The 24,373-nt window shown below is 30.2% G+C and overlaps 8 protein-coding genes across 8 annotated transcripts; 2 read left to right on the forward strand and 6 right to left on the reverse strand.

Moving 5' to 3' along the window:
- Nucleotides 1–81: 81 nt before the first annotated feature.
- Nucleotides 82–4,053, reverse strand: Tsp_10029 (hypothetical protein). Its single transcript, XM_003373135.1, has 12 exons — nt 3,970–4,053; nt 3,426–3,920; nt 3,157–3,318; nt 2,856–2,899; nt 2,661–2,792; nt 2,505–2,613; nt 2,205–2,266; nt 1,640–1,967; nt 1,330–1,521; nt 803–923; nt 567–574; nt 82–513 (listed from the first exon to the last, which is right to left on the reverse strand). The coding sequence occupies exons 1-12, from the start codon at nt 4,051–4,053 to the stop codon at nt 82–84; spliced, it is 2,169 nt and encodes a 722-aa protein (XP_003373183.1).
- A 1,480-nt stretch (nt 4,054–5,533) lies between these two features.
- On the reverse strand, nt 5,534–9,857 carry Tsp_10030 (innexin unc-9). Its single transcript, XM_003373136.1, has 4 exons — nt 9,434–9,857; nt 7,624–8,383; nt 6,454–6,857; nt 5,534–6,387 (listed from the first exon to the last, which is right to left on the reverse strand). The coding sequence occupies exons 1-4, from the start codon at nt 9,855–9,857 to the stop codon at nt 5,534–5,536; spliced, it is 2,442 nt and encodes an 813-aa protein (XP_003373184.1).
- Nucleotides 9,858–12,418: 2,561 nt separating this feature from the next.
- Tsp_10031 (putative RhoGAP domain protein) lies at nt 12,419–14,843 on the forward strand. Its single transcript, XM_003373137.1, has 11 exons — nt 12,419–12,472; nt 12,699–12,763; nt 13,053–13,176; nt 13,236–13,377; nt 13,432–13,569; nt 13,707–13,888; nt 13,949–14,110; nt 14,166–14,275; nt 14,355–14,461; nt 14,616–14,735; nt 14,809–14,843. The coding sequence occupies exons 1-11, from the start codon at nt 12,419–12,421 to the stop codon at nt 14,841–14,843; spliced, it is 1,239 nt and encodes a 412-aa protein (XP_003373185.1).
- Nucleotides 14,844–15,065: 222 nt separating this feature from the next.
- Nucleotides 15,066–16,470, reverse strand: Tsp_10032 (DNA / pantothenate metabolism flavoprotein). The gene is made up of 8 exons (XM_003373138.1): nt 16,360–16,470; nt 16,217–16,305; nt 16,020–16,162; nt 15,912–15,965; nt 15,663–15,877; nt 15,475–15,591; nt 15,309–15,374; nt 15,066–15,245 (listed from the first exon to the last, which is right to left on the reverse strand). Exons 1-8 carry the CDS (start codon nt 16,468–16,470, stop codon nt 15,066–15,068), a joined length of 975 nt encoding a protein of 324 aa, XP_003373186.1.
- Nucleotides 16,471–16,944: 474 nt separating this feature from the next.
- Nucleotides 16,945–18,183, forward strand: Tsp_10033 (hypothetical protein). Its single transcript, XM_003373139.1, has 2 exons — nt 16,945–17,054; nt 17,238–18,183. The coding sequence occupies exons 1-2, from the start codon at nt 16,945–16,947 to the stop codon at nt 18,181–18,183; spliced, it is 1,056 nt and encodes a 351-aa protein (XP_003373187.1).
- Nucleotides 18,184–18,521: 338 nt separating this feature from the next.
- On the reverse strand, nt 18,522–21,617 carry Tsp_10034 (hypothetical protein). Its single transcript, XM_003373140.1, has 11 exons — nt 21,602–21,617; nt 21,345–21,430; nt 21,157–21,286; nt 20,868–21,015; nt 20,684–20,810; nt 20,537–20,621; nt 20,256–20,419; nt 20,068–20,193; nt 19,526–19,842; nt 19,301–19,471; nt 18,522–18,786 (listed from the first exon to the last, which is right to left on the reverse strand). The coding sequence occupies exons 1-11, from the start codon at nt 21,615–21,617 to the stop codon at nt 18,522–18,524; spliced, it is 1,635 nt and encodes a 544-aa protein (XP_003373188.1).
- A 5-nt stretch (nt 21,618–21,622) lies between these two features.
- Nucleotides 21,623–22,282, reverse strand: Tsp_10035 (hypothetical protein). Its single transcript, XM_003373141.1, has 4 exons — nt 22,170–22,282; nt 22,032–22,133; nt 21,760–21,900; nt 21,623–21,632 (listed from the first exon to the last, which is right to left on the reverse strand). Exons 1-4 carry the CDS (start codon nt 22,280–22,282, stop codon nt 21,623–21,625), a joined length of 366 nt encoding a protein of 121 aa, XP_003373189.1.
- A 55-nt stretch (nt 22,283–22,337) lies between these two features.
- Tsp_10036 (hypothetical protein) lies at nt 22,338–23,508 on the reverse strand. The gene is made up of 5 exons (XM_003373142.1): nt 23,333–23,508; nt 23,071–23,157; nt 22,861–22,991; nt 22,589–22,738; nt 22,338–22,519 (listed from the first exon to the last, which is right to left on the reverse strand). Exons 1-5 carry the CDS (start codon nt 23,506–23,508, stop codon nt 22,338–22,340), a joined length of 726 nt encoding a protein of 241 aa, XP_003373190.1.
- Between the last annotated feature and the right edge of the window lie 865 nt (nt 23,509–24,373).

The raw sequence follows: 24,373 nt of genomic DNA on the forward strand, positions 1-24,373 counted from the left end.
TTGTATTTCAAAATGAGAAGTAAAATTAAATGTGAAGAAAATAAAAAACTGCTTTCTAACCATTCAGCATTTCGTTACATTTTATTCGACATTAACGACTTTACAGTCGTCTAATAACATTTTAGTTAAAGCGTATTTTGATTCTGGTTGTACAATAAATGATACAACACTTGTAAAAATTAAAACAATCAAACTTGTTATATAAACAATCAGCGGCCATTTTATCACAAAATAATAAACTGACGTTGAAAATGCGGTAGTGAAATCTTTGGTTGCTAGAAATAAGCCAACAGCAAGCGCTCGATTTTCTGTTAAAAATGATGCAGTTATTGTATGCAAAAGTGTTATTGTATACAATCCGTCGTTAACTGCTCCGGAAATCAATAAACAAAATAAAATAAGTAATGCAAAGTCATTCGATGATAAGCAAATTGTTGCGAGAATTATTATGATGCATACTGTATTCACAAAAAGAGATACTAATGTCAAGCATTTGTAACCAATGCACGCTATCTAAAAGACATAAATAAATAAGAATAAATAAATAGATAGATGAATAAACTCACTTTAAAATCTAAAATTACTGCAATTACAATAATCAATACAGTAAATAAACTGTATATGAATACGTAAAGTAATATACCAAATGTTTTGATGTTTTTATCAGAAAATGTTGTTAAGCTGATGAGATTTTGCGCTACAGCAGATACTATCAGGAAAAATAGATTCTTTCTTAATGTGCTCGAACGAAATAAATTTAAAATTGTTAAAAATTCTTTATCAGTTGCTCCAAATTGAATACTTTGAATCTGCTTAACATTAATTTCAATAGACGCTCTGTTCCACAAATCGGATGCAATTTCTGACAATGCTTGAGCAGCTCGGCAATAATACCCTTTTGAAATTAACCATCTTGGAGATTCCTAAATATTAATTTTTAATTAGACGTACGAATTATCTTAAAATTTATGTTACTGAATAATTAAATGAAAAATACATTTCATTTCATTTCAATTTTTTGTATACCTGGAGTAACAAATGGGTGTACAGTAGTGAAATACTTATGAGATTGACAAAAATTAGAAACAATCGCCAATTTTTTGTTAAATAAAATATCAAAAAGATGATCAGCAGAGTGAATGGAGATGTAGTGAATGATAGGGTTAATAGGCGGTATTGTTTATCGGTAATTTCACTCATCAATGTGATGACGCTTGTTTCGATTTTGCCAATTAGAAAGCCGATCAAAATTTGAAAAGCCAATAATAATTTCCAATTTGTACACGCAACTGACAGTATGCTAACAATCAAAGTCATCGACAAACAAACAAATGATGCAGATAAACGTCCAAAACTGTCAGATAAATGACCACCAATCAGTGAACCAAAAAAATGCCCCATGACGTAACTGACAAATACAAACTGACGAATGTCTTCCTTTTCGCAAAGCAGCATGAAGTGATCAAATAGACTTTCAAAATCACCATTCGCGACAGTAATATTACTGCATTTATTTAACAACTGAAACAAAAAATTTACATGTAATGAAAGAAAGAACAATTTACAGCATTTATAAGCAATCATTAAATCTAATTGATATCTTAATTGTGATAAATAATATTATATATAATTCACATACTGAACAAAAAATGCTTTCATTCTTGGAGCTAGTAATAGTAGTATTATTTTCTTCAATCCAACATGTGTATTCCGATTTTATAAAACTAAAACGAAGTAGTGCAGAATGAGCAACCCATATAATTGTAGTAAGTTGCACTGTTATCAAGCAGAATATTTGATATTTTCCAAATATGCCAACGCTATCAAGAACCATTTCATACGTTGGAAAATAATTTTTTACTTCCTCAGCACTTTGCTTGCGATATAATGTAATTTTTCGTGGTTTTAAACTTTTCAGTCCTACCTCGTCTGGTATATTTCTTGTTTCATCCATTGACTGCGATAATCTTAAAGTCAAATTTTTATAAATAACAAGCAAATCAATACAAAATAACTCAAATACTTACTATTCGAAAAGAAATATTGTGTTTTTTTATAAATTTAAAAATGTATCTAAAAATTGAAATAGTAAATAAATTAGGCCAAACAATGAAGAGCAACTTGAAATAAATTTACTGTAATGACTTAATGATTTTATTTTGAAAATGAAAGATAACATAGTTATCTATTGCTTTTAAATCAACATTGGTGCATGTTCAATTTCAAGTCGAGAACAAACAATTTCATGAGAAATAAAATAAAAAGCCTACATTTAATTGAATTATTCTTTTTTTAATTTCACCTAAATGACATGAGATCAACATGATTAAATTTTAAATAAAAATACTGAACTATAAAAGGCACAAAGTATGAAAAAGATTTTATTACTACAATCAGTCAATATTTGAAATAAAAAAGAAATCACAAATATAGAACAGAACAGAATAGAATAGAATGATAACAGGAAATTATTTTATATCTTCATCAAGATCTGGCATACGAACTTTGGCTAAACAATATTTCGTTTCTGGCAAATACCACATGGCACCTAAGAATGTTATAATGAGAAAAGTTTCAATGGCAAGACAAGGTACAATTGGCCAAATTTTTGTGCTGAATTCAATCACGGCTCCAATTATAATAGTTCCAAATCTTGAAACCCAATAATGAATCCAATTGCGATGCCTCTCATCACTGTTGGATAAATGACAGCAGCTGTGTGCAAGACGGTCATTTCGTATATTGAACCATTAAGTGCCATTGCCAGTAATAAAATTCCATACAGTATATTGCTGTTAAAATCAGATTTAACAAAAAAAATCACTATAACAACTCCAAAACAAATAATGATCGACCCCAAACTGAATAGCATCATGTGCTTGCAACCGAGCCGGGAAAACTAAAATAAAAAAGTGTAAAAAGAGAAATGTAAAATTATTCATATAAATAAAACTTTACTTTAGCATTCAACATGATGCCGATGATTAAGAATATCATTCGAAAACTGCCATTCAGAAGGAGGTGCAAATACATATTTTGAATAATTGATAAATTGCTAAATAAGATGAAGCCTGAATTGACAAAGCTGCAAGAAATTACGGACAAAATGAGAGAAAGTGTTTTTATAGACAAAGATTTTGATCGAAACAAATCTACAAATGTGAACAGTTTATTCTGAGTAGGTATGACGAGAAGCGTCGTCAGCTGTTGTGGATAAATATCACAATTATCCCCTTTCCATCGATCAGAACATAATTCAGTAATAACAGCAGCAGCTTCGGAAATTTTCCCTTTCGAAATCAGCCATCTTAATGATTCCTGAAAAAGCAACAATCGTACAAACAAACAAAGCCACAACATAATTTCTAATATTAATCAATATTGAACAGTTTTCTTTACATCTGCAAAACAAAAAGTGCACATACTTGGTAAAGAAGATAGCTGTACAATAATGGTGAAGATAAAAGACTGATGAAGATCAAATACATTCGCCATTCGGATGTACAATAAGCAATTAATGCTATGAATAGATAAGAAACGCTCATCTGAGAGCAAGCAATTGGAATGTATCTATATTTGCCATCGGTAGTTTCTATGAGCAGTGTTGTACAGGTTGTTTGTATCTGCCCAAAAATGGCGCCAGTGACAAATTGAAAAATTGCAAAAGATTTCCAATCAGTGCAAGCAATAGAAAGTGATCGAACCACGAGACCGGCAGAAAGATATACAAATAATCCTCTCAATCTGCCCAAATTATCGGACAAATGACCACCAACAATTGCACCGATCATTCTCCCTATTAAAAATGAAGCCAACAATATGAAAACGTAACTTCTTCTGTCGCAAACCAATTTCCAATCTGATGTCATCGAAGAAAATTGCAAATCAACTTCTTTCAAATTTCGGCACGTTTTAATCATCTGAAATTTATTCAATTCAAAACAAAAAAAATATTTAATAAAATAATACTTGACAAAAATATTTTTCATCTTCTCCATTTGAAACTGTAGAATTGTCAATTGGGTCGATACATGACCAACTGGATGATACCATTGTATTTAATAAAAGTAAATAATTTGCAAACCATGTAATTGTCGAAAAAAATGTTACAGCACAACAAAAAATTTGATAAGGACCAAATATACGAATTTTTGCAAAAATTTCATCCATACACGTAAAATATGAATCGTACATTTGGATGCTTTGTTTTCGATAAACGGTTGCTTTTCTTTTCACTGCTTTCCCACTTGGATTAAACGTTGAAAATGAATGATCTTGCAATTCCATAGAGTCGGAAGATATTTCAGCGCTCATTCAGCTTATATGTATATATATGTATATATATATATGTATGTATTTATTTATATATTTCTTTTCTCCTACTCTCAACAATGAAAATTAGCAAAAGGGAAGTTATCAAAAAATTTCAACACCGTACTCAAAATTACATATAATGGAGTAAAATTTTTCACAAAACATAAATACTAATGTGCAAATAAATAATTTCTGAAAATTGGAACAATTTTATTCAACACTGATCGACAAGTTATTTGACTAAGCCAGTTTATTATGGCATGAATTTTGCTGTTATTTTTAAAATGTTTTGTCATACTGTAATTGGGAATATTTTTCTTTTCCTTTTCAAACTGGTCCTTCAATTCCTGATGCATAAATTAGGTCAATTTGAAAAAATAATTCTTTCTGTAAATTTAAAAAATTCATTTTTGTAAATAAAACAAAAAAATAATTGCATAAAAGCAAACAAATATTATGAATTTACACTTGTCCACTCAGGCATGAAACGAGTAGAAGAATTGTTTAAATATGTCAAATATGTAAATGTAGAAAATTTCATAGATGTCTTTTTTGTACCTTTTTATTACATTGCTACTTATTGTAAAGGAAAACAGTTTCAGCATAATTTCATTTCCAGATGAAATATTTTTAATAAATGTGAAATTTTGTTTGTTTGTTTTAAATATATTGAGCGTCATCAGAGAAGAACCAATTATTAGAAGAATGAAAGCAAATAATATAAAAGACAAATAAGATAATATAGGATAAGATAAGAATGGCATAAAAATTATCGGCCGTTTTGCCAAGTAGATGATGGTGAACAGGGTTTGCACAGAATCGACAAAGTTAACTCACGTAACAGTGAAACAGTAGCCATAATGAGAAATGAAAGTATCAAAGAGTACTGTAATACAGAAATGCAGAAGTGATGCCCAAGAAACATTACGCATTTGCATTGCTGCAGGAGTAACACATCAAGTCACAGAATGGCCAAACTATGTTGGTATTTATTGCTCAAATAAAGTTATATATATACATACAAAATGTATTTTTGTGCTATAAAAGTTCAGGGTTGCGGGCATTTTATTATCCGAATCAAAGGCTGCGTCAAACGTTACAAACATTTATTTAAATAAATGAATGTGACTATTTTAAAAGATAAGGTATATAATTGACGATTGTGCGCAACAAATTTGAAATAAATAAAAACTGACATTAATAGTTTCTTTTCTCATTTCTACTGACTACCTGCCAGAGGCATTTTTTCTTCTTGGTACGGTGACTGGTCATTTTTATCATAATTCATGTTTTTTTTACTTTGCACTGGTGGTGGTGTTGGATGATTTTGCTTGGCGTCGTATACAGTCCACAAAGATTTGATCAGTTCTGTAGCGATGATGTCGCCTGCGTTGCTGGCAATGATACGCAAAAGGAAAACTCCATCTGGTCGAAGTTCCCGCCTGACAAATTTGCCAACACGTCTCTGCTCTGGTAGAGTGTCACTAATTTTGTCCGACACTCGCAAATAGCGGCTGATGAAATTCACTTGCATATTTTCATTAAATGAGACGAATATCCAATAGAAGAAATTCAAAAATGTGAAAATTGAAATAATGAAAAACCACCACCACAGGAACAGGTAAATTTTTTCGTTGAACATGTTTATCATCAAAACGCATTGCACGGTCCATCGATGCAGATTGCCAAGAACTCGGACGTCGAAATCACACATCGTCACACGCGGAAAATGACCAGACTCTTGCCATTCACGCCCATAAGCCAAATCTCTCAAAATTTCAAATCCCCAAAATGTATACTGGGCACCCAGAAATCGATTCAATATCAAAAATTGGCAGACAACATTCAATATGTAAAGAAATTTGATAAACAAGTACAGTCCAGTTACATATATACCATAATGCTTGCCGTAGATGAGAAATCCAAAAAGTTTGCCACTTGTACTCAGCTCACGTTGTAGATTAAGTGACTGACGAATATGCTGCGCTACTGTTTTTACATTCTTTTTCCTCGTTTCATGATCCATATTTCCCGCATCAACTGCCATATTTGTTATTCCAAGTACGCTTATACCTTAAAATATATCATGTTTATGTGAAAATTAATTCTATTCACTTGAAATATAAAATGAAAATTTACCTGAATACCAATTTGTCAGTCGCCAAATCAAGCACGGTAAGTAGAATAAGAAAGCTTGTAAAGCCAGAATGAATGGAACCCATTGATAATAACCAATTTCTCGACTATCACGTTCAACGTAATCGACAGGAATTTGGTTGGTCAACTGAAGAAAGTATGTATTTTGTACGAAGCAATAATTTTCCGTATACTGTTCCCAAGCTCCGGTAAACTGAGCCGGAACCCAACACTGGATCGGCTGACCAACGTACTGTTTTGCACTGAGAGTCAACGAAAAGAAAGCAATTATAATTGGCGTATAATAATAGTTGACTCGGTCGACCAAATCATCGTCATTGTGTGGAGTAAGGGCTCTTAAAAAGCTGTCCACAAAAAACATCGTTGCAGTTGTTCCAAAGTCTAATCTACAGCAATAAAAAAGAACAATTAAATAGTGTTCAATATTCGACTGCTGATTTTTCGAATCCAAATTATCTCATGTCACTAGCGAATTCTCTACTTCAAATAATAACATCCTACAAAAAATTGTAATATTACATAATACTTATTATATATGATAATATACAATGCGTTTCATTTGAAATGGAATAAATAGAAAATATTGTATTTTATCGTTTCAATAGTAGACGTTACATTGTAAATAAAAATTAAAAGTCTTACCAGATGAATGAATTTCAAACGAATGATGATTTTCAAATTTGCGTGTAAATTAACAGCACGCTAATATAAGTGGTCTGTATTCCTGAAAATTGAAGAGTGCTAAAGTGAATAAAATCAAACAAACAGTTTCATTAAATGCAATATAAGAAAATAAATGAAATGAACAATCTGTAGTCGCACTGTAATAATTGAAATTAAAATTAAACACAGTATTAATTTACAAGAAAGAAAAAAACAGAATGTGATAACTTTCTGAATAGAAAGTGTGTATGAAAAACACACAAAATGTGCAATTCAATACATCGAAGAGGCCAATTTTTGAAATTTTATTCAACTATAATAAAAACGTGATTGATTCTTATATATATATATATATATATATATATGTTTTACAGTGAACTTTCTTTGAAATCTTCTCTACTACTGCTAGCGCTGTCATCAGTGAAAGGACCATTATTATTATTATTATTATCGCCGTAGTTTTCTAAAATTGGTTGATTTTCTTCTGACAAAGATTGATCATCGTCCATTTTCTTATGGTTGGATATTTTACGAGATAAATATCTGTTCCACAGACTGTTCACCAACTCTTTGCTGACAATTTCTCCAGAATTTGTACCAATCAAACGCAACAAGAACATGCCGTCAGGTTGTAAGCATGTTTTGACGAAATTTTCAATATTGAGAAGAAATTCACTTTCCGACATTTCCCACTGGTCACTGTCTTGCAAATAGCTAATCACATAGCTCCAACTAAAGCTGTCGAAAATTATTGAAGCAATCCAGCAGAGTAAATTTATAGAATTGAGAACAGCTAAAATGACAAACCACCACCAGAAGAATAGAAATATCTTCTCATTGAACATGTTGATCATCAGCACGCATTGTACAGAATGCCGGTGAACATTGCCAAGTTCTCGAACTTCAAAATCACAAATTGTCACACGTGGAAAATTGCCCGTCTCTTCCCACTGTCGACCGTATACCAAATTGTAAAACACTCTGGCTCCCCAGAACGAATCGTCCACTCCGAGAAAATGCTGGAGCATGAAAAATAGCATAACTGCATTGATAACGTAGTAAATTTTCACAGCCAAATACAAAAGCAAAATATAACGCCCAGTGAACAAGTTTCGTCCATGCAAACGCGCAGACAGTACTGTAGAATGATCAAGTAGTTGGGCAATTTTGTCGACATTCTTCCGACGTGACAACGGTTCAACATGTTCCACTATGCTAGTCATGTCACAAACCGTTTTCACGCTTATGCCTAAACACGCACGTGAGCAGCAGATGAAAAGGTAAACAAATTCCGCTTACAACTACATACATGTATATATATATACATATACATGTACACATAATTCAACAAAGACCTTTTCTATCAATAACAACAGCAGCATTTCTCATGGTCACACAGTGCAAACTGGTTCTTAGGATTTAGATTAATGCTTCAAATAAAATACCATTTCAAAACGCTACATTTGGCAACAAACTGTGCAGAACATCAAACAACTCTTACACACACACACACACACACATATATATATGCAAATGTGCACTAGCTAACTAACTATTATTGATTGGTTAATTAAACAAAAAATGATTCAACTATTTTTCTAATGATTCATTTCTACATTTTACAACTGAAACAAATATCCATCCATTCATCCATCGATCCCAATTTTGCATGATTCATTTTGAATCATCATTCTGTAAAGATTGCCTGCATTAATGTTGTCAGTGAATCACTTTGCACAAACAAAATATTCTCGAAACGTCTGCAATTAAAATTGAAAAGTACAATGCATGCAATGTATATGTTTTGTGAAATTTAAAGTAAAAAAGAAATATTAATTCGAACTGTTTTTCTGTTTTGGCTTTTTCTCTTGTACAACTGTTGAACAACAATGTGATAGTACACATGCACACAATCGGTTGTTAACAATACAGAAAATGTTCAGCAGCAATTTTGATAAGAAAAAAATATATATATATTATTCCCTTTAAAATTGTGCAGTATGAAATGTTGAATATAATTAAAATTTACAATCGGCTGCAACATCGTTTTTACAAAATTGCTAACATATAGATCAAGGTTGCCAATAATGACTAAATTATATTCAAATTAGAAAAATTTTCTCAAATTAATTAATAAAGTTTAAAAAAATGTGCTAAAAGAGGTTGTTAAGATAATTTTGCCGAATAACAATTAATGATGACAACAATTGAAGTTGATAATAATCGAAATATCGGTGCCGGTTCAACGTCACTAAGCCTGACCTGCAACTGACAATGGAAAAGTTTGTATAGAACTTACCAGAATGCATGTTCAGTGCACGCCAAAATGCCATCGGCATCCAAAAGCAGACGGCAACTAAAGCTAGAATAAATGGAACCCATTGGTAATATCCAATTAAACGTTCCTCACGTTTTTCGACACTTTCTGGAATATCTATTGGGCTTCGGATTAAATCCCAATAATTTTTCAGCGGCACTGATTTTGTAAACGGTAAAAAGTAGGTATTTTGTACGTAACAGTAATCTAATGAATACTGAATCCACCATCCTTTGAAATAAGCAGGAAACCAACACTGTATTGGAGTACCAACAAACGACCATCCACTGACCAAAACTGCAAAACAGACAGTTCCAATGACAGTGTAAAAAGAATTCAATCTGTCAATGAAGTCACAATCTCGATACGGTTTTATCGACGATAAATACTGTGTGAGCTTATCCATGACGAATGATTATATATTACACTGGATTGTATTGTATTGTATCAAGATGTAGAAATAGAATTGTATCCCCTCAGATGTAGAAAACAGAAAGTTGGAGAAATGTTAGTTGTAATATTTGAATACCGCAATTGAACAACACCGCCGTGCCGCAGCTTCGAACATGTCAAACTGGTCAACTGCTGCCACGCCAAGTCAACAATTTGATACTACCATTCATCGACGTCGACGCTAAAATTTGGTCATCGATGAACTTTCCACAGCGCCATCTATTTTCAGTGAAAAACTTCAGTGAAAAAATTAAAATTAATATTTACATTTCTCAATTTAAATATTAACTATTTTGCCTGTATTCATTTAAATTATTATTTTCTTTTTTCAATCCTATTTATCAATTTTGTTCTGTTTGTGTTTCTTTTTTGCCATTTGTTCATCCATTTCAAAACTGTACCGTAACACTTCCTTCTTTCGTATCACATTATTGATCTATACTGTGTGTTGTTTATTGTTCGTTTTGTTTATTTTACTGAAACAAGTGAAACAATTTTATGCAAAACTGGCATTTATAATTTGTGTATTTTCTTTATCAAAGCAAATTTATAAAATTGTTCAACTGAAATCAAAACCATCAACAAGCGTTTATTAACGTTTGAAGATTCATCATTTTTTTCACTCCATTTCTTATTTGAACATTAAGTAATATTGCAATAAATTTCATCTTGCCTTTTATAACAAAAGCTTCGATGATTCAACACTGTGAATGGCAACTTTCCATCTCTCGAATTGTTTTTCTTTGAACAATGCAACACATTCAACTCTGCATACTTTTCCTTGCAAATTTTATACATTACTTTTCAAAAACAACTAAAATATAAATCATCTTTTTTTTCCAAATTGTAGTTTCATTTTTCGTTCAATATATATATATATATATATATATATACGATAATCTTATTTTCCAACAAATTATACCATCTGTAATGTGTGTTTTATTTTTCATTTCTCCATTCAAACATATGAAAAGCAAAATAGAAACATCGTCATATCTTCAAACACATCTGAAACAACAAAATAAATAAAAAACAATGTTTTGGCAACAATATTATTTTTAATTTAAATTTTTACATTCTTCTGTTCAACATTCGTCATGAATGACACTTTTCTCTTCGAAATATTATTATTCCTCATTTTACTTACGAATCTACTTTTATCACAAGTATTTCTGTAAGTTGTTCAATAATTTATTACAAAAATCTGACAAAATATTCAATCACCTCATACGTTCAACCGCTGCTTGCCCTTCGTGGAATTTTTAGTTTTTCACAAAACATGCAAAACTATTTTAAATTTGCGTTCTTTCACAAATTAGCAACATCTTTACATAAATTTTTTTTCAAATATTATTTGTTTGCAACAATCATTTTCAGCGTCTGACGATGAGAAGCTGCTTTTTTATCTTTCGACAACGTTTTGTCTTTTCAACGCAAACAACGATATTATCAAACGGAATAAATTTAAATTTAGAACTTATCATGTTTGCAATCTTCGACTTGGTTCAAATGTAACTAATCTTTTTTTTTGTACCTTCTCACTAAATATTTTTTCACTTTTATTCAAAATTTCAACTATGCTTCATTTGCACTTGATTTTCATTATCTCAATCTACAGTTTCATTGTAATACATTTATCATGCTTAATTTGATCTGTATAGATATACAAATGTGCAGATGCACGGATTTTTTTTCTCATGTTTATAATTTAAAACGAAAATCCGTCTCTGTATTAAATTTTCCAAAAAATAAATTAATGAATTTTTCGAGCCAAAGCTTGAATCTCAAATTTAAATTTTTAAAAATTACTTTTTGTTTTCCAATATGAAAAGAAGCAACAATCATATTAATTTATTCAGCTTTGTTATTGTAATTGTTTTTCATTTTCAATTTTTTTCTAATTATCAATAATCAGCAAAATGAAATGAAAAATATTTCATAATGACCATAATATAGTGATCAATTTTGCAATTTAAAAAATATTTATTCTTCCAACAAAACAGAAAAAACATCTCCATTTAATACGTGTAAAGTTAAAATTTGGACATAATTATGAATAAAGAAGATGACTTTTGCTATAAATTATAACTAATAATATTGATTCATCAAAAATTTTGTGCACAGATGACAGATCACGTCCTACAGTTGCAAGCTGTCAACGGCCCGATTAACCGGTATTGGAAAGGCATCGATATTGGACGTTACCTTTGCTTCTGTTTTAATGTACATTTGCACAAATACCTTTGACCCCAATCATAGCCACAGGTTTCACCAGTTTTTCATACCATTCCAACTCCATTACGCTATACAACCTGCCAAATAACCAAAACGATTGATTCAACCAGAACAATTTCTGAAAGATAACCTTTGGTAATTTTTAAACATTAAACATGAATTATAATAATAATTCATCATTTATTTGTTTGCAATTTGTCCAGTTCGGTTTCTATTCGTTTTCATATTTTCATATTAAATAATAATCTCATTTTACCTTTTTTAGAATTCTAGAAAAATATGAATAAAGAAAGTGAAAAATATTTAAAAGAAGGGCGAATATCATTTGTATCGGTAAGCTTCGTAGATGAAATATTGCATTTTCTCTTTCTCTTAATGTTACTAATTTATTTATTTATTTATTACACTGGATATTTTCCAAATACTGCTGTTGACAGCCATTTGCTCATTGTTATGCGTATTTTATTCAAATATACAACTGAATATTTTTGTTGCATATTTATAGATATTGGTTGCAATCGAATTTAAATTTTGTTTTCTCTTTTCTTTTACTTTTTAGGCTGATCGGATAGAAGAAAGATATGTATTTTTATTTACAGATACAATTCTTATTGCAAAAGAAAAGTATGTAGGAAAATCTCAGTCATAAAGTTGAATCAATCATTGTTATCATCAGCATTTTAGAGCATTAAATACATTTTGCCTTAAAGAAAAGATGCATTTAAAAGAGATATGGATTAGTGAAAAAGGTATGGAATCGATCTCAGATTGTTTCAGACGATCTGATTCATGCTTCATAATTGGATGGCCTGGGAAAAATTTTATATTAGAATTTTCGTGAGTTTACGTACCGAATTATGTTGCATACAATGTTCAACTTAGATCATAAAAACATGCATATTCAATATTATAGATGTCCAGAAGAAAAGAATAATTGGCTTGCTATATTGAAAACGTCAATTTTGCATGAAAAATTAAAAGAACGGCCCAGAAAAGCGTTGGTTACTGTACAATTTGCATCAGCAGATGAAACTTGGGTAACTTGTCAATATCGTTTTATATGATAATTTGATTATTATTAATTTTTTCTCAATAGAGCAAAGAACTGTTGATTGATAATCTACTGACTTCATCTGATCTTATAAAAGAATTGAGTTATGATTTTCATTTATCCGATACAGATTCACTTCAATTATTTTACACTACAGAACAACATACTACACCTGTACCGTTGGAAGGTATAAAATGAAAAATTCTTATAAAACTAAACAATATTCATTTTCTATTCCAAGATTTCGAAATTCCGTATGAATTTTACATTTTGGATCTAAAGTCACTATACCAAAGTAGCAACAGTTTGTCTGATTGCAATGACAGTGTACGTAAAAGAAGATTTGGAAGTGGAATTTTCCTTTTAAAGCCTAAAATAGGTAAATTATTTTTTTTACAACAGTTGAATTTAAATTTTATTAAAATATATATGTTATGGATTGTTTTCCGATTACTTTCAAATATACTGAATTTGTCAGAGAAGGAATAATTTAAACTGTTCAACTGCTCACGTTAGATAATGCGAGAAATCGTAAAACAGCAAGCAGTTATGCTAGTCAAATGATGATACATTGGAAAAAGAAAAGCAACAATTCCAACAAGCATGTTGGATCATTGCAATTTCGAAGACAGGGGAAATTTTTTGGAAAACCCCTGGCAACAATGGTCACTGATCAAACCATGTGTCCAATGCTTGAAGTATTGAAATAATTATATAATGGATTTGCATATTTGTTGTTTTGTTTTATAAATTTTCAGAAAATATTTGATCATCTTTACAAAAGTGGAATAACAACGGAAGGTATTTTTCGAAAACCACCAAAGCAGATAACATTTCGTGAAGTCAGAGAGCAAATTGATGCAGGAATAGATGTCAACGTGGATCGTTTATCGCCTACTGTCAGCGCATCATTATTAAAAGTACAAAAAAATAAATTTATGCTTATTTTTTTCTTTTCATAATTTTACATTTCAGGAATTTTTACGTTTGTTACCTGACAGTCTTTTCACTTCGTCTTGTCTTGATAAATGGCTATCATTGAGCCTTTTGACCGATAATTATACAAAACTGCAAACTGCTCAAAAGTATTATTTTTTCCTTTGTTTATTTATTTCAAAAAATATTCACATTTTAAAATGTGATGATGATGTTGCATTTTTGTAGATTAATATCAAATCTTCCAGCTGCAAATAAATTTCTGTTGAACAATTTGATGTGCTTGTGTTACTGTATTGTTGAAAACTGTGCTGCAAATCACATGGACAGTTACAGTTTGTCGATTTGTCTTGGACCTGGACTTTTTCATCCCGCCAAACAGAATACAAATCTTTGTACTGTAAATGCAAGACGAATAGCAGAAGTAACCAAATTTATAATAGATAAGTAAGTGTTGTTATTATTTTTGAACATTCATCTATATCACAGGGTTGTCGGTTTCGTTTTTAAGTGTCAATACTCTTTTTGAAAATGCGATTCGAATATTTATTGGAAAAAGTTCAGACGTTCGAAAATTATGTTCAGATAATGAACAGCAAAACGATACACGTAAAATCAACTTCGAAATTAATACATATCTATCTATATAATTGTTTTTTTAATATTAAAACTTTTATTTCAGATGAATCGAATCAAAAACAAATTTTAGCATTATGATCATTCCCATCATCCATCATATTGGCTCTAAATGATCAACTGAAAACAGTGTAATTTCATTATCGTTATGTGACTTGCAGTATTAGAAGAAAAATGTTTCCCTTATTATAATGGCTGAAAAACGATATCCGAAATATTTGTTGCGTTTTACAATTTCATGCTTTCTCATCAAAGAGAACAATCATTTTATAATATTCCAATTAATATATTTACATCTCCATCTCATGTTCTACAACCTTTTATTGTTTTTTCATGATGGTCGATGACCTTCTGTACGACCAGTTTCTCAATTCGAACGCCATTCATAACTTCAACTGGTGACAGTTGAATTACTTCAACATCATCTTTGCTTACTAAATATACTTGATGATATCTCGTATGAAGAATATTTCCAATAACGAGCTCAAATAAATAAATAAATAAATAAATAAATACTCAAGGCAAAAATAAAAAAAGTTCCATTACTTGATTTGAATTTACATCCAGAGCTTCTTTGCATTTCGCAATCAAAGTATTCGAATCGGTTTCAAGCTGAAACATGAATAATAACAATATTATATGCAACAAATATGTTTCAATAAAATTTCAATTAGTTAAAATAAGCCCGAGTAAAAAATGTTCCTTTCAATACCTTAAACGAAACAATATATGCTTCACGATTCATTTCTACCAAATTTTTCAACAATTTCGGCACAGGAGTTAGACATAGGTTCAACGTTTTCTGAGATGATCTCATTTTATGTATGGGCTAAAATGAAACATCAATATTCAAGTATAAATATTACTTTTTTTCAAAATGTAATATTATATACAATTTACCAATTGATCTTCAGGAATGTAATAATCGGATACCGCTGCTGCTAGGTACATAACAAGTTTCTCTTTTAAAACGGACAACTTTTTCGAAATAAATAATAATTTTCCAAGATAGTCGGTAACTGTTTCAAACTCTAATAAAATTAGCCGTCCTTCATATTGTGCTTTGTGAAGTGATTCAACGGCAGCAGCAAATCCAGGCAATTTTTCATCATCAACTATTACAATAAACCAATATTATTAGTTTAAAACGAATTGCGACGACATTTTTACCAAACAAAACACCACTTAATATGCGTTGAAGTTCTTTAAATATTCAAAAACGTACAATATTAAAGTAATATTTTATAAACAACTAACCCACAGCAACTGATGTGTTGTCCTTTTTCCATACATGTAAACTCTCTAAGAGTTTCTTTTCGTCACTAAGATATTGTGCATAAGGAGTGAAGCTATTCGATCGATACAGAAATATAACAGAATATCCATTCTGAAGAAAATATCTAAAACAATGCATAATATATTTTATTATATTGAAAGATAAATGTCAAACTAACTCTGCCGAAAAAGAACCTCGTGTTCCTGTACTGAAGTTTTCAATAAAGCGCACGGCATTTTTTTCTAAAGGTGCCATTGTACCACCGGACTAGAAGTATTTCAAATAAGCTTGTTATCGCAAAATAATTTCCATTTTAAATACTGTTATGAGGGCAACTTTACTGTTTGGATGAGACGCGTGAGTGTTGCAAAATGAATCCAACATAAATGCCAACTTTTCTTCCAAAGCTTCATTTATCATAAACGTTTCCATTTTCATATGTGTGATTATCTTGAATTTCAATTATGTAATGTTTGATCTAAAAAAATAACACAGAAAAATGATTTTTCTCGTTTTATAAATATTTTTCAAATGTTGTTTCCAATTTTCCAATATACGTTGATGGCTAAAAATATCACCTATAATTATCGTATACTTTGATTTTCAAGAACAAACTGTTTCATATTAAATACTTTACAGTAAAAAGATGCGAAACAAGCAAAAACTTGTTTGTCATATTACTATATATATCGATGAAATATGCGATGCTTGGCTTCAAACTGCCCTATTTTTATGGTTATAGAAACTTGAAGATCACATTTATTGTAAAAAGATACTTTTAGAATATATTTGCTATATTTGGGTATTTGTATAATTTTTTTAATCTTCACTTAAAATGCGCTTGAGTAGAACTTTCAAATTTTCAAATCTGATAAACATTGTTTACATTTTATGGTGTGAATAAGAATGAAAGCAATTCTTGGATTGTTGTTGTGTTTTTCATCATTTATATTACATCGAATTTATTATTTGACATTTATTTTATTTGGTATATCAGTTGTTATCTATCTTGTCCGGTATAGTAAAATGAATGAATATCAAAGAAATACCAGCAACAGAAAAATTGCATGGTTGATTGTGGAAGAACTGGTAAGGGAATTTTGATTTTTTTTCAAAATATAAAAATTTATTAAAAATAAAATATGAAAATTTTAGTGTGAAGATTTTCATCGTAATGAATTGTCTGGATGTTTTTGCAGTGTGCTGTGTTCTTTGAGCAAAGAATCAATAGACAGTTATTACATGGAGAATAAAGTTATAATAAATTTACAATTAGAAGGTGAAACTGTATTGCTGAAATCAAGTGCAATGTTTTCAAAGCAATTCATGCCATTTCCAACAACATTAGCCTTCAACGACAATTATGTTAATTATTTCGGTGAAATTGTTGAACAGTTTGTTAATAATGGTAGTTTAATTTTGAACAATCGAAAATTTCTACAACAATTGTGCTCACCTTGTTCTGTCAATTTGGACAACTTAACCGAACCAGAAATACGTACACTTTACACACTGACAAAACAACATGAATTTGTCATTTTTCAACTTTTTCATACTATTGGAATTTTCCCTCGAATATTAGGAATATGTGGTCATATGTATGCAGTTGAAAAACTTCCTTTACTCAGCTCTGCTACACAGTTGACGCAGAGTTTATTGCTTTTAGCTGTGGAAACGCTAAATCAACTAAAACAGGTAGATTCCATTTTTCACTGGTGTGATGTGAAATTTGAAAACTTGGCCTTTTCTGATTATTTTAATCCAACAAAATTGATCATTCTCGATGCTGATTTATTATTTACAAACAATGGAATGAGTCAATTGTTTCGACATTTACCATGTCAAACTGATTCGGATTGCATCTTCTTCGATTGCATTGCTAAATGTAATCCAATAACTCAACGCTGTACAGACAGAGTGAATACAAATTTCAACGTATGTAGTATAAAATTTTTATTTTTTACACTAAAATCATTCTACTTTCAAAATCATGTTGATTTAGGTGTTCAAGCAAAAGATTATATTGCCAACGATCTTTTTTCTAATGCTGAATGGCAACTTTATCTACTGATGAATACAATACATACAATTCGAAGTGGTTGTAGACATCATATTCATGGCCGTATAATTCTGTTTTCACTTTAAAAGATGTCGATAAAATTAAAACTGCAAGCAAGCAGGTCTCCTTCGAATGAACTCCCCTTGCATAAATTTGTACAAAGGTCGTATCGTTCTTCTAATTGATAAAATCAGGCAACTCTATTCCAATTAACGCTGTATTCGGGTCACTCGATTATCAATGGTAATAAATATTTCTCGAATATTTAATGATAATAATAAACTAATGGATATGGTAATTTTTGTGTAATCAATAAAGCAGGAACCAAAACAGTGCCTAGTAGGATTAAACAAAATTAACATTTTCAACAACGACTCTCATATCTTACAAGCGTTGATGAAAATTTTCATTGTGCTGTTGCAATTCATATTGTGCAGTTGTGCAGAGACGACCGAAGCTCGTTGTAAAAATCGTCATCAAACCGTGTGCACGATGAAGTCAATAAACAGAACATTCCATCTTGGTTTAATTCAACTTTTCTTCTGGTATGCAATTGAGCCATTCTTCGATGTCCCTGAATTGCATTCTGGAACGATTTGCACGATGATGAGTTGAAGCTATTAAACTTGAATGTTCTGAGCCATAATTGTTTTACCACATCACCATAGTGCAACAATTGCCGATAAGTTCTACATATTAAACAAAAATTCATGAACAAAATTGCAATAAAAGCTTATCACAATTTGTTACAAAGTAGGTATATATGTTCTTGAAAAGAAAGCAAACATCCCATGATTGTATGTATACATGGTGCAAGTAAAAATCAATTAATCGTTCACATCAATTGTTCGTATATATATAATATATATAATGTCATAAATAGATTATAATTTTGTTAAAAAAATACAGATTAAATTACCTGTTCAGTCAAGGAAAATAAATCAGAAATGAAAGTCATCAATCATATGAGTGTTGAAACTCTTTAAGTGAATAATATCGTACGGATGAATTGCGACGTTATAAGATGAAATGTTGAAGTAAAAAATAAGAAAAAATCACTTACTTTCACATGCAATTAAACAACATATTTCCATTCGTTGAAAAACGTTTCGACATTATAAATAACAGTGTCTAAATGCGTAGCAATGAAGATGATAATAATAATAATAACAGTAATGATCAATGTAGTAGTTGAGAAGAAACTCACTTGTCAGTTTCAAAGTTTGAATTGATTGTATAAGAGCCTTCATCTCATCAGAATCAGAAGTCCAACTCGAGACGATTACAGTACTTGTATAATCAGTGTTTTGATTACTATTATCTTTTCTTTTAAGTTTCGCAGAACAGCAAGCGTGCAATAAGCCAAGAAATTTTCTAAACAATACAAATTTCAGTATTTTGCATCAAACATCCAAAACTGTCGCTTACGCATTTTCACCCAAATTGTCTACAATGAATTGCCTAATTTCTGGATCTTTGTTAGGCAGTTGCAAGCGAACGTTCGGATTTCTCATGTGAAGTTGTGATTCAATCCATCGACTCGCGGTGCGTGATGGTCCATCCTCGGATTTCATTTTGTCCAATTCATCAAAAACATTAAACGGAATTATTACTGTTGCCATTTTATCTGCAACTATTTTCCTCAACAGGAACAGCCTTTTACGAAGAACCGAAGCATCGACAACGACCATGACGGGAATACAAAAACCACCCTGCCATATATCTTGCTCAGAATTTCGGCTCAACTAAATGACAACCACTGTTATGTTTTTCTCACCAAATATTCACATATTATTACACATATTTCAATTAGAATATCATCAAATATTCAAAATGGACATTTCATTGAAACTGACAACTAACTCAATTTACAATCCACCTCATCAATATTACTGCAATTATGATTAATGCAATTTTTAACAATATTTAAAAAATCTGCAAAAATTAAAAAAGTTTAATCGATAAAATACCTCTTCAGAATATGAATGGCCATCGTAAAAATAAAAGCAAGTACTGCCGTTGTAGTCGCACTTTACAATGCCACGTTTAATCAACCCCATACCAAAAGATCTCAAAATGCATATTCGAATGATTGTCTATAAAAATCAAAAATATGAATATGAATTAATAATAAACGAAAAATGAAACAAAAAAATACTAGACTAATTTTGGAAAATTTTCGTAAACTGCAATCCGCTTTTGAAACAAAGTTTCGACGTAAGATGCAACAATGAGGTAAATCTTCTGGTAAAGGGACTGTTTGATTCCATTCGCACAACGGCAACGAAACAATGCCGTTCAATTCTTTCGCCAGTTTATCATCTAATAATAATATATGTAAAAAATAATAAAAATTTAAATTTCATTTTATGTCATCTTATCCAATGAACATTTTCTTTCGCAAAAAAAATTTGCAAAACAATTATTCAAACAGCAAACCTGTGAGCAATAGATTTGCAATTTCATTTTCACTTGGTATTACATTCAAGAACTTGACAAGCAGTTGCCAAAATGGACCCATCATCTAAAATGAACAAAATTAAATTAAAAAAACAAACATACATAAGAAATAAAAGTGTCACTTACTACAGAAAAATAAGACAAAAAATCATCGTTTTCTTGAAGCCAATAACAAACATCCTTCAGTGTAATGAGCCAAGGGCATCTGCTGAGATAATTCAGCATTTCTAGGACATTTTCTTTGCTGTTCAATCTTTGAAAGAACAAAAAATAACGAACAGAAAATCTTTTTAAAAAAATCACATCTTACTGTATTTCTTGATCAGTGCCCTTTTTTTCATCGTCTCCAATACAAATGCATTCCATCATCTTTGTCAAAGTTAGCTCGCTTGCTAATGCAAAATTTGTGATCAACTGTGTTTCACTGCTGCTAGATTCATCCAACACTTCAGGCTGTTCTTTAATAACAATAATTTTATTAAAAAAAAACAATATTATTCTCTTCATTCATTTTCAAAGGATACTCGAGCAAAATTGAAATTATTTTTCAATACAGTAATTATTACAGTAATATCGACGAATAGAATGACAACTTTTACCTTTTCGAGGTTGAATAGAAGAAGTGGTTGAAGAAATAATATTCCTCGCTTTCGTCAAATTGTTGTCGTCCTCTTTTTCCAACTTTGCTATATCCGTCATCATCAGCGGAAGTTCATTCATATCGTCCTGCTATACAAGTAATAATTTGATCATTTTTAAAAATAAAATCCAAAGTGAAGGAAACTACCAATGACGACGGAACTTCATCAATCATTTTCATAAGAAAACTTGGATTACGGCATTCTTGTACTCCATTCAGTGAATGAAACAATTCTTAAAAAATAAAAAATACAACGACCGTACGTACTAGCACAGTTGATCAATTTATTATTTTATTATATATGCAATAAATTTACAACGTTACCTTCGAAATTATCAGATGAATTTTTGCTCAAAATCACACGCAAAATATTGCTCAACAAAATGCCGCAATTCGAAATAAACCATCCTGCTGATGCATTCAATTCAGGCATTACTTTAAAAAAAACAACAAAATACATAATTTTTAATTATATTGGGAAAAAGAAAGAAAATTTTTTTTCTTTTTAAACTCACAATTCATTTTTAAAAAATGCTTTACAATGATCATTTGAATAGAGAACAATTGATGCAGTTTTTCAGGCATGACTGGTGATTGTGGCTCCAATTTTGGATCCTCTTGCTGTTGTAATAATTCATTGAAACGCATGGCCAGTAAATTTGAATTCTCTTTGCACATTTCCTTTGCCTCAACCATTTTCTGGCTAAAATTCACATCAGAGTAGAAGCTAACGAAAAACAAACAAACAACACCAAACTCATTCACTATTTTAAAATTGAGTAGATTTTTTTTGTGTGCAAATTTTCCCAAATAAATTAAAATATACAGACTTACCCTGAACCATGATGTTGAAGAAAATAAAGCAGTATACGGGCCGTTGAAGCAATGTAAATCACATCAAGTGGAATGGAATCACTAGAAACAATAAAATGTAAACTGCATATAAATTAATAAAAATCATTGTCAGCTTACAGAAATGCCATGTCAACTTTTTTATTATTAACCAGTTTATTTTGAAACTCTTCTTCAACTTTTTCCAAAGCTTCAACAAGATTACTGTTTCCAATATTCATCGTTGCATTCATATCAGCACTAAAAATTGAAATAACAATGCTGGCTTTTTTGCAATAAAGCAAACATTTAAAAAGGAAAATACCATCGAAGACGATAATAAATTACATCGAGATGATCATTCTTCGGAGCCAACGCAGCTAATCGGTCAAAAATCAATTCTTGATCAGGACAAACAATCAACGCTCTTCGATAATAATTAATAGCTTCTCGATATTCAGATTTCTTTGTTATTTTGCATAAACATTCAACTGCAAATTAAATAACAATAAAAACAAAAACATTACTGTAAATATTTAAATAAATAAAATAAAATTTACCCAAGTCTCCCAAACGAAGAAAACAATAAAATAACATCGACTGGTAAGAATTGTTCTGCTTTTCATCGCTAATTTTCCAACTGATCGGAAAAGCAGTCAAACCAATCTGACTTGTCATATTGAAATTGTTGCACGCGGATAACAATTTCACTGATAAAATACAATAATAACTATAACAAACACTGATCAAGTTTTCCATCACTTCGGCCATTTCACTGCATTTCTATCAACATTATTAATAATAAATAATAGTGATAATTACTTAAACAAACCCTTTTCACTCACATTATCATGTTTCAATATAAATTCAACAGGATTCAAAAAGCAGTGCTTCCAAACATTTTCTTCAACGGAAGTTTGTAATGGATTGGCAATTATTAATTCTTTACCACTGCGCAACATTCTACAACAGTGCAAAAAACAAGACAAATTCACAGATTAATCAATAATTGTAATCTTTTTGATGCGCATTTGTCTATTACTTGAAAAATGCTTCCATAAAGGTTGGTGATGTTATGGTTGATGTTTTTATTGAAATCTGAAGTCTTTTCATAGCTTTTGTATACACACTAGAATTCAAAAAAAATATCAGAAATAATACAAAAAACAATTAATTCATTTTTAAACTATCTGACATTTATTTTCTATTTTTACAATTGATTATAAGTAAACAACCATGCAATTAAAGCATTGTAAATTAACATTTTTGCATTATTATGTCAATAAAAATTGCTTTGTCAATACCGAAGAGCATCGTCTTTTGATAAATCTTTGCTCCCACATTTCTTGGCACGGACATCTTCATCAACAGCGTCTGCATTTCTTAAAACTATCTGCCCAGTCTGTTCAGTGTTCAGTTCAGCATGATTTTCTTCCATTATCACACCTAAGTTGGCTGTTGAACACAGTGTTATACACATACAATTATATATGTATGATTAATAAAGAATGCCTAAATGATAATGCCAAAATCCCATAACAGACAAATTTTTACAAGCGTTATTTGATTGGCGAATGAATCTTTTGTTAAAATTACACAAAAATCATTTAAAACAACAAATATTCAACAAAAACTTCTTTTTTTTCATTTACATGTAACATGCAAGAATCATCATCTGATTTAATGTATTCAAATGTAAAAAGGATCACTAATTCAAAAACAGGTAAAAATTTAACTGTAAAAGCATTCATTTATATTTTTCGTAAACGGTTGAAATAATAGTAGAAAAAAACTAGAAAAAAAAGACTGAAAGTACATTGAGGAGTAATAAAAACTGACTATGAAAAAAAACAAACCATATAAAAAAGCACTAAAAGAAATATCATTTACCAAGTCTTCAAATACATAATAAAAAACTTACTAATGAATAAAAGTGTATCGTCTTCGTTTGTAAAATTTGAAATCTGTTGCAGTAGTTAGAGCAAAAAATATATGCAAAAAATGATTAGCTGAATATTTAAACAGTTTCAGAAACTATAAACTGCACTTTCAGGGTTGAACAATAAAACTGCCTACTTACAATCAAATACAACAGTCAAATTTGGTCAATCTATCAATTTCAGATTTTCAGGTTCAATTTTAAGTTTTCCAACGCAATATTTTTTTTAATACATTGTTTATATCATAATAAAATAAAAGTTATTATTAAAATTAAATAGTAATTTTATTTCTAACATTTTTAATTTAAAATGTTTTATATGATGAAAATGTGCAAACAGAAAACGAGTTCAGATGATTCAATTTGACATAATGTAACTGCAATGTAAAATAAAAAAAAATTCTAA

This window comes from Trichinella spiralis (assembly GCF_000181795.1).
Source record: "Trichinella spiralis strain ISS 195 chromosome Unknown Scfld6, whole genome shotgun sequence".
In the NCBI taxonomy this organism is placed as follows: Eukaryota; Metazoa; Nematoda; class Enoplea; order Trichinellida; family Trichinellidae; genus Trichinella; species Trichinella spiralis.

Excerpts from the sequence above, each read along its gene's own strand:
- Tsp_10029 (XM_003373135.1), bottom strand. The coding sequence starts at position 4,053 with ATGGTATCATCCAGTTGGTCATGTATCGACCCAATTGACAATTCTACA. Across the intron at positions 3,921-3,969 it reads ATGAAAAATATTTTTGTCAA|ATGATTAAAACGTGCCGAAA; the intron begins GTATTATTTTAT and ends AATAAATTTCAG. Across the intron at positions 924-1,329 it reads GACGTTTATCTGCATCATTT|GAATCTCCAAGATGGTTAAT; the intron begins GTTTGTTTGTCG and ends ATTAATATTTAG.
- Tsp_10030 (XM_003373136.1), bottom strand. The coding sequence starts at position 9,857 with ATGGATAAGCTCACACAGTATTTATCGTCGATAAAACCGTATCGAGAT. Across the intron at positions 8,384-9,433 it reads TGCACTGAACATGCATTCTG|GCATAAGCGTGAAAACGGTT; the intron begins GTAAGTTCTATA and ends GTGCGTGTTTAG. Across the intron at positions 6,858-7,623 it reads ATGGACGATGATCAATCTTT|ATTAGACTTTGGAACAACTG; the intron begins GTCAGAAGAAAA and ends TTATTGCTGTAG.
- Tsp_10031 (XM_003373137.1), top strand. The coding sequence starts at position 12,419 with ATGAATAAAGAAAGTGAAAAATATTTAAAAGAAGGGCGAATATCATTT. Across the intron at positions 12,473-12,698 it reads GGCGAATATCATTTGTATCG|GCTGATCGGATAGAAGAAAG; the intron begins GTAAGCTTCGTA and ends TTTACTTTTTAG. Across the intron at positions 14,736-14,808 it reads TGAACAGCAAAACGATACAC|ATGAATCGAATCAAAAACAA; the intron begins GTAAAATCAACT and ends CTTTTATTTCAG.
- Tsp_10032 (XM_003373138.1), bottom strand. The coding sequence starts at position 16,470 with ATGGAAACGTTTATGATAAATGAAGCTTTGGAAGAAAAGTTGGCATTT. Across the intron at positions 15,375-15,474 it reads CATATATTGTTTCGTTTAAG|CTTGAAACCGATTCGAATAC; the intron begins GTATTGAAAGGA and ends TTCATGTTTCAG. Across the intron at positions 15,246-15,308 it reads TGGATGTAAATTCAAATCAA|CTCGTTATTGGAAATATTCT; the intron begins GTAATGGAACTT and ends TATTTATTTGAG.
- Tsp_10033 (XM_003373139.1), top strand. The coding sequence starts at position 16,945 with ATGAAAGCAATTCTTGGATTGTTGTTGTGTTTTTCATCATTTATATTA. Across the intron at positions 17,055-17,237 it reads GTTGTTATCTATCTTGTCCG|TGTGCTGTGTTCTTTGAGCA; the intron begins GTATAGTAAAAT and ends ATGTTTTTGCAG.
- Tsp_10034 (XM_003373140.1), bottom strand. Across the intron at positions 19,472-19,525 it reads GACAATTTGGGTGAAAATGC|AAAATTTCTTGGCTTATTGC; the intron begins GTAAGCGACAGT and ends TGTATTGTTTAG. Across the intron at positions 18,787-19,300 it reads ACTTTGAAACTGACAAGTGA|AACTTATCGGCAATTGTTGC; the intron begins GTTTCTTCTCAA and ends TTTAATATGTAG.
- Tsp_10035 (XM_003373141.1), bottom strand. The coding sequence starts at position 22,282 with ATGAATGCAACGATGAATATTGGAAACAGTAATCTTGTTGAAGCTTTG. Across the intron at positions 22,134-22,169 it reads AAAGTTGACATGGCATTTCT|TTTACATTTTATTGTTTCTA; the intron begins GTAAGCTGACAA and ends ATTTATATGCAG. Across the intron at positions 21,901-22,031 it reads CTTCAACATCATGGTTCAGG|CCAGAAAATGGTTGAGGCAA; the intron begins GTAAGTCTGTAT and ends TGTGAATTTTAG.
- Tsp_10036 (XM_003373142.1), bottom strand. The coding sequence starts at position 23,508 with ATGTGTATAACACTGTGTTCAACAGCCAACTTAGGTGTGATAATGGAA. Across the intron at positions 23,158-23,332 it reads TCAAAAGACGATGCTCTTCG|TGTGTATACAAAAGCTATGA; the intron begins GTATTGACAAAG and ends TTTGAATTCTAG. Across the intron at positions 22,992-23,070 it reads TTTATGGAAGCATTTTTCAA|AATGTTGCGCAGTGGTAAAG; the intron begins GTAATAGACAAA and ends GCACTGTTGTAG.